The 13,545-nt window shown below is 38.3% G+C and overlaps 1 protein-coding gene across 10 annotated transcripts in view; it reads right to left on the bottom strand.

Annotated features, from left to right (window-relative positions):
- The window catches only part of LOC150099238 (uncharacterized), an 825,097-nt gene that overhangs the window by 433,836 nt on the left and 377,716 nt on the right, over window positions 1-13,545 (bottom strand). For all 10 annotated transcript variants that reach the window (XM_090403353.1, XM_090403348.1, XM_090403355.1 and 7 more), the window contains one exon: window positions 582-662. In XM_090403353.1, coding sequence (XP_090259479.1) covers window positions 582-662 — 81 coding nt within the window. The remainder of the gene's footprint in view (window positions 1-581; window positions 663-13,545) is intronic.

Here is a 13,545-nt window from a genome sequence, read left to right as displayed (position 1 = left end):
TTGTATAAAGCCTTGATCAGGCCTCACATAGATCAATCGGTTTCATGGTGACGAGGATATGTTGGAAAGGGTTCAAAAAAGATTGACAAAGGTGTCAGTGGTGTTTGGAATGTGGAGTACGAGGGCAGATTGAGAGAATATAAGTTGCAAAGCCTCGTGAAGAGGATGGGGGAGGGGATATGATAGAGACATACCAGCTAGTCAAGGGTTGTTATCAGGTTGACATGGAAGAGATTTTTCATAGAATGGGAACAAGAGGCCATTGCTGGAAACTGTATAAGGAGGGTGTGAGCAGAGAAGTGAGGAAAAGGTTCTTTGCAATGAGAGTGGTTGGTGACTAGAACATTGCCTGAGTGTGTTGTGAATGTAGATATAGTGAATCAGTTTATGGCATGGTTGGATGAGCATTATGTGCAATAGTGTGTACTTCCCACGATGAGTCTCTAACTCCATGGAGGTCAGATGACACTACTCATAATAATATTTTATATGGCAGCAAACACAACAAATGCCTCAAGTAGCAAACCTGACAAAGTTAGGTCTAGCACTTTAAAATATACTAAATGGAAATTTATACATACTGGAAGTCCTGGAGGACCTTGAGGGCCAGCTTTACCATCACCACCAGAAATCCCAGGCAGACCTGGAGGGCCATTGTCACCCTATGTAAAAGAAAACGACAACATATGTATATATAGATATAGATTTTTTTTTAAATGAAAAAATGTACCTTCTGTAAATTTGAATACTTTAAACATGTACAAGGGATGGGTGGGGGTCTGGAAAGTTCTGATAAACACCTAGAACAAAAATGATATTAAAGCAACTGATATAAACAGAAGAATGAACAAACTAGTAGCAGAGTTATGAAGATAAGTTGTGTTCTTATATTCTTATATCTTCATATGTTCTTTCTTGTGGTTATATTATTATTACTATTATTATTAACATCTGACCACCATAGAGTCTGAGACTCATCAGTTGCTTTAATATCATTTTTGTTCTAGGTGTTTATCAAAACTTTCGAGACCTCCCCCTCCCCTTAATAGATCTTGTGAACATATTACAAATCTATGGTGAATTTTAAGCAGTTTAAATTCTTGCATTTTCAATAAACTTCCATTTAGCATACCAGAAGTTAGAATATCTGTTCACAGCAATAAGTTTGTACTATAATAAAGCATTAACAAAGAGGACAGAAAGCTATAAAGGTGTCTTGACTTGGATTGGGTGATTAATAATACTAGCTGACAAAACTGGGATACTGGAAAGAATGATGAGATTTATATAAATTTAGAAAGGATTTCTGGAAAGAAGATCAAAAAAAGGGGGAAGAAGAATGAACAGAAGGAAAAGTAGAATAAAAGGGAGAGAGGATTGGTTGAAGAAGAGAACACCTTCTATTCATTCATTCTGTAATGTCAAACCTGGGGAAAATGGAAGTGTAGTTACATTTACTGTAATGTGCATTGATTATGAGATAGATAGATAGATAGAAGATAAGAGCACTCAAATCCTATTTTGATTTGGAACCTAAACCACAAGGAATGTGTGAACAAGTTCCTTTACTTCCATTTATCCCCAGGCCAAACTATTATAGAGTGAAGATAAGTTATTCTCCACAGAGCCTCCTTCCTGTATTCATTTTTCTCTTCACTTTCTCCTCTTCATTTAGGAAATTCTTTTCAAATGAATATAAATCTCATAAAAATTCTCACTGATATTCTAATTCAAAATATTCTAATTCACAATATTATCTAGCACAGGAACTGTCCATTCAGAGATAACAGTTACTGCAACTTTTAAATAATTTATTCAGTGTATTTCGATTCTTCTGAGTGTCTTCTATCCCACACGAGGCAGTGAAATTTATCTCCCATCTAAAGACAATCATGAACATCCATGCCATTTGTGGCATTTCAACCCACAGCCTGTTGGTCCGAGAGTGGATATGCTAACTACTCAGTCAACCAGGCTAATCAGTTACTAACTTACAATATCATAAAGTAATTTATAACTGTACAGGACCCATAAAAACATTTTTGTTAATCAAAGAAATAATGTTTCTTCTGACTTCATGATCCATGTTATAGAATCAATGCTTTTCTAGGTATAAACATGTTTTATTGCTTCTTTTACTGCTAATGAGCATTACTGTTCCTCATTTCTGTGGTCTTTTTGTATTAGGCTAATATGTACTTAGACATACGTGTATGTCTAAATACGTGTGTATACACACGATTTTTATTTTTTCTGGAGAATTTTATTATTGTTTAAACAGTGTAAAAAATAAAGATATTAAATTTAATTTTAGGCATCTGATATACTCACAATATTCAGATGCAAGACAGCATAGATTTCCTGATACAGAATATTTGAAAATTAAGATGGCAAGCAAAAATCAAAAATTTATGACCAATAACAACTTAGTTATTGGTGATAACAGTCCAAAAAGAACACTGCTTTGCTTATCAAACATGAAGTTCAATTCATATAGAAAAGCACAGAAGCATATAGATGATGCTATTATCACCTGCTCATGTGAAACACAATGTACTTAAAACAAGCAAAATTATCCATAGAATTGAGAGAGAGAGAGAGAAAATATCAATATTACAGAGAATGTAAGAGATTAAAACTTAGGGGGGGGGGGTCGGGACTAGATTTTTTTCTTGGAGGATGGCAAATAGGGGAATAAGTAGCCAGATGCAGTTATGAGTGCTCTATCAATGAATGAGTTCAAGGAGAAATATGAGGTACTGTATAAAGAATGGTTAGTGCTGGTCTTTCTGCAATGAGTCTGACTCATGGAGATGCCCAATAAAATTAATTCTCATCTGAAGATGAATGCTCTGATATATTCAAAACATACTGCAATAAATCATATATTGAAAATTAAATTGGAAACCTTTGCTATCTACATGACTTAAGCCATAATAAGAATTATAAGAATTACAGTATAGATATTGCAGGTATAATGAATATGGAGAATGTGGTCCTGATGATACTGCAGTATGATTACGACTATAGCAGCAAAAATGCAATTGCAGTAAAATAAGCAATAAAACATAATTATTCCTGAAATTCTAGCTTTTGGTGTTCACAGTTAGTTTCACCAAATTGCGAAATTTCTATCTGGATGGGAATGGATATGAAGCTAGTGATGAGGGCAGCTGATGGACAGACATCGAAGAGTAGTATAATGGAGAAAATTAATCCAGGAAAATCCAGATGCAATATGTAATAATACACACACACACACACACAGATATACATATATATAAATAAATATATAATTATTAATTATTGTGTTGGGATAATTTCTGCTCATGTTTCATGACTGCAACAGCCACCTTTATAGAACAATTACACACCAAGATAATACTTGATTTACTGATCATGGCTGTCACAGCTATTAAACTTAAGGATGAATAAAATAGTATATTTTTCTAACTATATATGGTCAATTCCATAATAACTAAATTCAACAATAGTGTTGAATAATAATAGGAAAGAGGATAAAAGACTGACAGTTCGAGAATGGGAAGTATTTAGAATATTAGTAATCTTTTTTATTATTATTATTATTATTATATGGTATCTCCATGGATTCTGGAGACTCATCATGGGAAACCCAAACTAACTATCATTCACACAAAGCCTATCATGCCTCTTTTTAAACTCATTCACTGTCAGAGAACCCAAAACTAATCCTGTCAATCCATTCCACTTATTCACCACTCCCCATACAAAATATTTGGTCTGCACATCCCTACTAACCATACTCTTACTCAACTTCCACAGATGGCCCTTTGAAAGTTTTTCCACTTAGTTATATTATAAATTAAAGATGTCAAGAAATTATATTTTTGGTTTCATCCTTTATCCAAGTGTAAGCAAACAAAGTTTGTGCATGAAGTGATGAGGGGAACCCTTAAATGGGCTTTTTCAATTGAAGGTGAGTTAGCTGATCTCATACGGTGGTAGCAGGGTTTTTTATCCCGGAAACTCGGATTTTTCATCCTGCGTACAGACAAATCGGTCTTCAGAACACATGCAATTTACAGACACAAAAAATACTGTTATTGGTGATGGGTTATAGATACCGTTGATGATAGTAGTGTCATAGTTGAAGAATTAAGTAGTAGTGGAGAGGATGAGAGATATTTAGCAAAGTAGAGTAGTGTGCCCTCCCACAATGAGTCCTTGGACTCCCTGGAGGTGTCACGTAATAATAAAAAAACTTCATGACAGGGCAACTCGTATATAGAGGCTAATGCTTCACATCAATTGCTTTAGTACCCCATAATGCAAAGTACATATCCTTAGAGACATGTATAATGCTATGCATTATGGGAAGGGAAAACTACTCAGATTGGTTTCGACCTTTATTGAGGTCTAATCAGTGGGAGCCAGACCCAGGTGAAGGTTGAAGTAATGAAGTAAAGGTGAAACATCTTATTATTAAAATACTCTGGATTAGAGAGAGAGATAGATGTTGAAAGTTTTTCCACTTTGTGATATTATAAAGATGCCAAGACATTATATTCTTGGTTTCATCCTTTATCCAAATGTAAGCAAACAAAGTTTGTGCATGAAGTAACTTCATGCACAAACTTTGTTTGCTTATACTTGGATAAAGGATGAAACCAAGAGTATAATTTCTTGGCATCTTTAATTTATGCCCTGAATTCTCAGACTACTTGTCACAAATTGAAAAAATATTTGTGCATCAATTTTATAAATCCACTTTAATATCTTAAAAAGTTTCTATGATGTCCTCTTGCCTGCCTATCAACTAAACTATGTAGCCCACAAACCTTTAAACTATCATAGAGAGAATTCCACAGACCTGTCACCAGCTTAGTTCACTTGTCTCTGAATCTTTTCTACCACCTTCTGGTCCCTAAGAAACCTAGGTGACCTTGATGTTAATAAGGCTACAGAATTGGATGGAATATCCAATTCTGTAGCCAGACTTCTGCTGAACATCCAAGTCAAGTACACTGCCCAGCTCTTTCACACATTCCCATAATATATGTAAGTGTGAAAGAGCTGGCAATGTACTTGACTTGGATGTTTAGCAGAAGTCTGGCAGCAAGAATATTACAAGAAGAGTAAAAAGCAGGAAAAATAGTGCCCCTGCATAAGAGAGACTCCATCAGTGGTGTCCAACTATAGGCCAGTTATAACAAGTGCAGTGGTGAAAATGTTAGAGAGGTTTATTAGAAGACAGAAAACAAACCTGAATTGATGAGAATAGAAATCTTTTGAAACAGTAACATGGGTTTGTTGGAAGTCTTGCTTTAATAACTTGGTTACATTTTATAATAGGGTGACTAGTGTATTGGACAGAAGAGATGCTTATACAGATTTATCTGGAATTTGATAGAGTAGTACCACATGATAAACCACTGTTGAAATTGAGCAGGATAAGACTGAGTGGTGGGGGGGGGGGAACAGTCAGTTGGTAGCTTAGTTATAGGAATGGTTAACTGATAGGAGGCAACACACTGTCTATTATGGTGGTGCAGTAGCCCAAAAAGGAAGGTCATCACAAGTGGGATATCAAAGGATTCTGTTCTGAGACCACTATTGTTTAATTTATATATCAATGACATAATTCATGATGTGATAAGAGATATTCATATGTTTGCTGATGATGCTAAATTAGAAAAAGCAATGTTAGGAAGTATGATGTGATGTGATGTTGCAAGAGATTTTGAATAGGTTGGTGCTTTGGGCTAAAGAATAGGAATACCACTTCAATGTTGCTAGGTGTGTAAAGTTATGCACTTTGACCAGAAAAAAATGGAACGAGGTGTATCATAATGGAGGAATTTTGCTTCAGGAGGTGGAAGAGGCTAGATGGGAATGTTGTTGGATAGGGAATTGAACATCAGGGGACACATTACCAAAACTCGTAAGAGTTACTCAGAAAATTTTTGACATAATGCATAGAACCCTCACAAGTATGGATATAGAGGTGATAATTCACAATTATGAGACACAATTAGGCCTCATTTTGATTTCTATGCACAGATTTGATTACCTGTGCCATATTTCCCAAGGAATACAACATACAGGCATTTATGTCAAATGTAAATAAGTTTCTCCTTTCCCAACCCACCACCCATATACGGTACTAATGTACTATAGGTTGACTAGCCAACCTCTAGTATATGGGCCCAACATAATAAATAAAAAAATAAATAAATAAAAACCTGGCTATATTGGTAATAGCAATTTGATTTCCAAGCCATCCCACAATGGGGCTCAGATAACCTCGTCAACTTCAATGCTAGTAAAACCCAGTTCTGTCTTATTTCTCACAAAAAAGAACCATTTTCCCCCAGCATTGTTTTCGATAACACTCAAATTCCCAGACAAGATGAAATTTCTCTCTCGGGATTACCCTGACATCAAGCCTCTCCTGGCATAAACACATCACAACCATTGCATCCTCATCTTCCAAAAACTGGATTTTCTCTTTTGCTCAAGACACTACTTCACCTCTAAACAGCTGTTAACATTATACAAGTCACAAATCTACCCAGCTATCGAATACTGCTCTCATATCTGGAGTGGGGGCCCCTAAAAGCTCCCTTAAAATGCTTGACTCAATACAGAGGAGAGCAATTAGATTAATAAATGACCCATCTCTCACCAACTCGCTCCCCTCACTTTCACATAGATGCTTGGTCTCTGCAATCTGTATATTCTATAAATATTTCCATGGGAAATGTTCATCTGAAACAGCATCAATAATTCCTCCGCTCTGTACTAAGCCCATTGGAATACATACAGCTGCCACCCACAGAACAAGTTTCTTTTCCTCCTCATTCATCCCTACTACTGCAGTACTGTGGAATAGTCTTCCCCTGACATATTTCCCAAGGAATACAACATACAGGCATTTAAGTCAAATGTAAACAAGTTTCTCCTTTCCCAACCCACCACCCATATACGGTACTAACATACTATAGGTTGACCAGCCAACCTCTTGTATATGGGCCCAACATATAATAAAAAAAAATTTTTTTTAAAAAAACCTGGCTATACAGGGTGTTCGGGATAAATTTGACATATTTATAATTAATTATATTTTTCCGTAAGTTACATGTATTAACACACACTTCTCTTCATTTAAAAGTTTGGACCCTTCTTCATTCATATACAAGATGTCAGAAAGGATGGATAGCTGGAACCCACCTGAATCATGGAAGAGAATAACTTGTATCATGATGATTCGTGCCCGCCATCAAAATAAGGATATTACGACTGCTGCCCAATGCTCCCTGAATACAGTAAAAACAATCAGGCATGAACTAGAGACTTGCAATGGTGACTACGAGGATGTAGCAAGAAGAAAGATCCCTAGCAGACGATCTGATTGCGTTCGTACAGCAGAATTCCTTGCAAATCTGCAGGAACAGGTGTTGAAGAACCCTGGCATTGGAATTCGGGCTTTGTTCGTGGAGTTGCTAACTGTAGTCAAGCCCTGGATAACAAGGGTAGCCAATGGTAGGCCGTATGTATGGCAGCAGGATTCGGCCCCTTGCCACACCTCTGGGAAAAGTCAAAAATGGTTGTCTGAAAATTTCTACGACTTCACCAGTCCAAATGTTTGGCCTCCAAATTCCCCAGACCTTAACCCCATGGTTTATTTTGTATGGGGCGCAGTTGAAAAAGACACCAATCGCACTTCCAGTAATACAAAAGCCCAGTTAATGGATAAAATTAAAACAGTTTTTGCGGCCCTTCCCAGGGAGACTGTAGCATCAGCTTGTTCGAGGTTCCGAAGCAGAATTGAAGCTGTGATCGATGCTAATGGTGGTTATTTTGAGTAAATCTTGTTGATAGTATTGTAATTAACTCTGCCTGTAATGTTTTTTTGTCAATTCATTAAATTTAATAGATACAAAGAAGATTTTCTTTTTCCTTACGAAACTGTCAAATTTATCCCGAACACCCTGTATTGGTAATAGGAAAATATTGGAGAGAGTGCAGAGGCAAATAACTAAGAGTCTCAGGACTCTGGAATGTTGAGTATAAGGGCAGATTAAGGAAATACGGTCTGCAGAGTGGGAGGAGGCGAAGTGATATGATTGAGCTGTATAAACTGGTGAGTCATCCTGGAAACTGTACAAATTTCATGCAAATAAGGAAATTAAAAGGAGATGTTTTGCATAGCAGGTAGTAATTGAGTAGAATGTGTTGCTGAGGAAGATGATGAGTGCCCCAGTGCTAAATACCTTCAAAGCAAGGTGTGATAGTTATTGTTATGTGAGTGTTCAGCCTTCCATTATGAGTTTCAGACTCTATGGAGACTTGGAAGTAATGCTAATACTACCTTGAGGAAGTTTAAATTGCAGAGCTTCCTCAACATCTTGATACTTCCTTAGTTATTCATCTCAGAATTTTATCCAACATTCCATCATCACAATGGAAACCTGATCAAAGTTGCAATTAGTGGCAAACTACTTTATCTTGACTTTTTATTATTATTATTATTATTCAGGTCTCCATGGAGTCAAAAGACTCATCATGGGAGTTCCTTCCTGAGAACATAAAGTCTGTCAAGACTCATCGAGGGGAGGTTCCCCCTAAGAAACACAAAGTCTATCATACCACTCCTTAAACTCATTGACCGTTCTCGCTCTCACCACTCCATCAGGCAATGCATTGCACGGTTCAACCACCCTCCATGCAAAGAAACCACTCCTCACCATCTTGCAAACAGTTTCCTTTCGTAACTTCCAGGGATGGCCTCTTGTCATCACTAATTTCCTGCTGTTCAACCAAGCAAAAGAACTCCCCCAGTGTCAACCCTGCAACCACCTCTCAACAGTTTAAAAGTCTCAATCATATCACCTCTCCTTCTTCTATCCATCAAACTCTGCAGTCCACATTCCCTCAGCTGATCCTCATAACCAAAATTGTACAGTCCTGAAACCATCTTTGTCATCCGTCTCTGTACCCTTCCAACAGTTAATTTATCCCCTTCAAATCCTGGGGACCAAAATCTGAGAACAATAATCTAACTGTGGTCTGATCAGAGACTTATACAACGGAATGATAACCCTTTTATTTCTGCAGGTCAGTGTCCTTCTCATAATTGCAGCAATCCTCTGTGTTACCTTCACCACCTTTGCAATATGTCCCATAAATTTCAGGTTTCTATCAATCATTAACCCCAGATCTCTTATCTCCCCTACTTCCTCGAGCATAACTCCTCCCACAGAGTAAGCAGCATCCCATCGATGTTTCCCAAACCTCAAGACCTTACATTTTGCTGCATTATACTGACATCCTCATTCATTTACCCATCTATCTACCTTATTCAAATCCTCTTGCAGGGCTACCACATCTGCATTATTACTAATAATCACATCTGCACTATTACTAATAATCCTTCCCAGCTTCGCATCATCCACAAACAACTGAATATCCCCTTGCAATCTTTTAGCAATGTCATTGATATAAAGGTTAAACAATATAGGTCCTAGTACTGAGCCCTGTGGAACCCCACTTGTAACCCTTGCCTCCTTGAAACTACTCCACCATACACAACTCTCTGATACCTATCAGACAGCCAATCCTGAATCCAGTTGACCAATCTGTCATCCAGACCCATGTGCTGCAACTTAAATATCAGCTTATTATGTGGCACCCTTTCAAATGTCTTCGCTAAGTCTAAGAAAATTGCAGTATATGCCTTTCCCTCGTATAATGTTCTTGTAACTTCATTATAAGAGGATATCATACTGCTAAAACAAGAATGCCCCTTCACAAATCCATGTTGACTCTCACAGATAACATTACCCTCATCTGCCCAATGCTGTATACGGTCCCTCACTACTTTCTCCAAGATCTTAACAACTACTGATGACACACAAACTGGCCTATAATTAGACACTTCCAGTTTGTTACCACCCTTATGCAATGGCACTATCTTACCTTCCTTCCATTCCCTGGGCACCTTTCCCGCAGCCAGACTTTCATCGTAAAGCCAGGTTAAAGGCACTGTCAGTTCCCTAGCACATTCTCTCAAAACTCGTGGTGAAATACCATCCAGTCCCAAAGCTTTAGTGGCATCCAGAGTACTCAGTATTTGAAACACACTCTCCTTCTGTACCTCTAAATCTTCAACCTGCCCTATCCCTCTAGCATTAAAACTGACTCCTTCAGGATGAAATACTCCAATAAAGTGTTCATTGAACAATTCTACTATGTCCTCTGCATCAGTCACTCTATTCCCATTTTTATCCCACAATATCATTCTTCCACAGTCATTTCTCCTCCTACTGGCCACATATCTAAAAAATTCCCTAGGATTTTCTTTGGATCTTAGGGATAATCTCCTCTCATATTCCAGTTTCGTCTTCCTTACCATACTAGTCACTCTTCTGGTCTGTGTCTTATACTCTTCATGCATCTTCTCTTCTCCTGTCTCCTTATATCTCTTCCATAGCCTCTTTTTCACATGCAATTCCTGTTTAATATTGTTTGTCATCCACTTTACTCCAAATTGTGTCCTCTTCCTCACTCATGGTATACAACTTACCATTGCTGCTAACAAATATTCTTTCATAATTTCCCACACATTAATGATATCCTGGCCTTCCAATTCCTCCTTCCATGAAACTTCCCCAAGTTGACATCTTAGACTATTATAATCACCTGCCTTATAATTCCACATAAGTTCCTGTCTCTTTGATACTCCTGCATGTCTATTCATTTTCTAAGTCAAAACCACATGGTCACTCTCTCCAACTGGTGTGAGAGATGTCATCTCAGTTATTATCAACTCTTCTGATGCAATAACCAAATCCAAAACTCTTGAACCTCTTGTTCCCTCTGTTACATGTTGCCTAAGACATTTGTCCCTCAAGAATTCTAGAAATTCCATTCCCTTATTGCTACATGCATCTTTCTCTCTCCAATTTATACTACTGTAGTTAAAATCTCCCATAACAATCATTCTTCTTGCACTTGCCAAACTTAACTATCTAAACATCTCCTGGTCTCCATCCTCTGTGCTCCTGGGTCTGTAGTAACACCCCACTAAATATCCTGTCTTGCCTACCTCTACCTCACACCATGTGCTCTCAAAATCATTTGTCTCACTGCCTTCCAAAGCCTCCACTCTTAGAGGACATAAGTCGTCACTTATCATAAACAGTACCCCACCACCACCACCACCACGCTTTCCCCTCCTATCCTGCCAAAAAATGCTGTACCCAGCAACTTCTATTCCTGTTATTATATCCTCTTCTGTCAACCACATCTCAGTGATCCCAATAATGTTTGGCCAGGCTGATGCTATCTGCGCCACCAATTCCTCTCCCTTATTCCGGATACTCCTGGCATTAGTATAAAGCATATAAATGCCATTGTTTCTATACCCAGCATTATCCCCTCTATTCTCCACTGGGCTCAGTGTTACCTGATGTCGTCTCCCTTCTCCCAAGTATCCATTCCCACAAGAGGCCGCCCCTGCTATCATCTTCCCTGGGACACACTGACTCGTTCAGAACAGCAATCTCTCCAGATGCCTACATCCTTCCTCATTCAAATGTAAACGGTCTCTCGCATACAATTCCTCTCTTTCCTCAAATGCACTCCAAGCATCCACATATACCAGTCCTCTCTTGTCACACATTCTAGCTATTATGTCATTCAATATTGCTGCTCTTCTGCTCAGCTCGTCATTATCATACCTAGGCAACACGCACACTATTTTTCCTCTCTCTGTCTTCTTCTGTACAGCCTCAAGCAAAAATCTCATATCTCTCGCTGCCCGACTTACATTACTACTCAAGTCATTTGTTCCTACCATCACAATCATCTCATCCACCCTTTCACCTCTCTTAATTGCCATAGCCACCCTTTCTATTGTTCCTCCTGGCAAACACTCCTCGCGCATCCTATCTTGAACACCATGGATCATTGAGTCGCCATACATTATACCTCTTACCATTCCCTCTCTCCTATTGTTTCCATTCTCTCCTCTTCTTTCATTACCATAGGTCTCTCTCATTCCCTCTCCTCTACTGCTATTCTCTCTTCTAGCATTCCCATACATACCTCTCTCTCCTACTGTTTCCATTCTCTCCTCTTCTAGCACCCCCATACCTCTCACTCATTCCCTCTCTTCTACTGTTTCCTTTCTCTCCTCTTCTAACACTTCCAAAATTCTCTCTCTCCCCTACTCTGATTCGGCTTGCATTTATCTCTTCCATTCTCCTAATCTTATCTTTCATACTTCTGCTCTCATTCACAAGACATTCCACCTCCTCTTTCAGCTCATCTATCTCCCTCTGCAGGTCAGTCACTCTTAATCTAAATTCACTCTCCCAAACAAAACCATCTCCTAAACTTTCACAGACACTCATGCCTTCCACACTATCAACTATTATTTTCTCATTCATATATATATATTTTTTCATTCTCTCCTATCACACTACTTGTCTTTCTACATTCATTCCCAGTTCCTGGAGCAACAAGGTTGGATATTGATATTTCTAATGCACTTATTTCCTCCCACTGCCTGCATTTTGCGCCCATACGCTCTCCGCTCTCTTTCACAAGCCACATATCCAATTCCCGAGACGCATACATGCCGCAAGTACTGCATGTCACATGTCCCTTATGATATTGCTTATATTAGAGTTCTTAAATGGCGTTGTTAATGTTCCTATCATAGCAGAAATACAATGGGTGATCTTCACATCTGCGATAGAGTTAAAGTTTAGAGGACATATTGCTAAAGTTGCTAAGTTAGCCCATAAGTAGGGATAAGGAAGTTGCTATTCCTCTTTATAAGGCCTTGATACACCACATCTGGATTACTGTGATCTCCTGGTTTTCTTGAGGATAAGTTCGCATTGGAGATTCAGATTCAGATTCATTGGAGATAAGATTCAGAAGTGAGTGGCCAGGATGGTGAGTGGTCTGTGGAATGTTCCCCATGAAGATAGATTGAGAGTGTGTGGATAGCAAAAGTTAGTTGATAAGAGAAAAAGAGGTGATATGATAGAAACATTTAAGTTACTTAAAGGGTTTTATAGAATTGATGCAGGGGAAATGTTTCAGCACTTGGCTATAGGGGTCAGAACAAGGGGTCATCCCTGGAAGTTGAATAAAGGTGTGGTTAGTAGGGGGTGTGAGGACTAGATTTTTTACTTGGAAAGTTGTGAATGAGTAGAATGGGTTGCCAGAGTAAGTTGTGAGTGGTCTCTGTCTGTTAATGGGTTCAAGGAGAGGTATGATAGATTGTGTGGATAGTGTGGATATAGAGGTGCCCATACAATAATAATAATAATCTCTTGTAGTGTTGCACTTGAATTTCAGGTCTCTGATAACCAACACCACCAGATTCCAAATCTCATTCCCAGATTCTGCCAGCATGACATAGAATAACACATCTCCACTTTAATATGCAAATTTTTTCCCTAAGTAACACATTATAATGACAATTCCACTCGGGCATCATCATCAGCAAACAAGTGAATATTCCTTGTCAGTCTGCATAAAATATTA

The sequence above is a fragment of the Typopeltis vanoorti genome, chromosome 14 (genome assembly GCF_054136105.1).
Source record: "Typopeltis vanoorti isolate ZY-2024b chromosome 14, IOZ_Tvanoo_1.0, whole genome shotgun sequence".
Taxonomy (NCBI): Eukaryota; Metazoa; Arthropoda; class Arachnida; order Uropygi; family Thelyphonidae; genus Typopeltis; species Typopeltis vanoorti.
The sequence above is the reverse complement of the archived record's forward strand: the minus strand, read 5'-3'. Positions and strand labels throughout refer to the sequence as shown.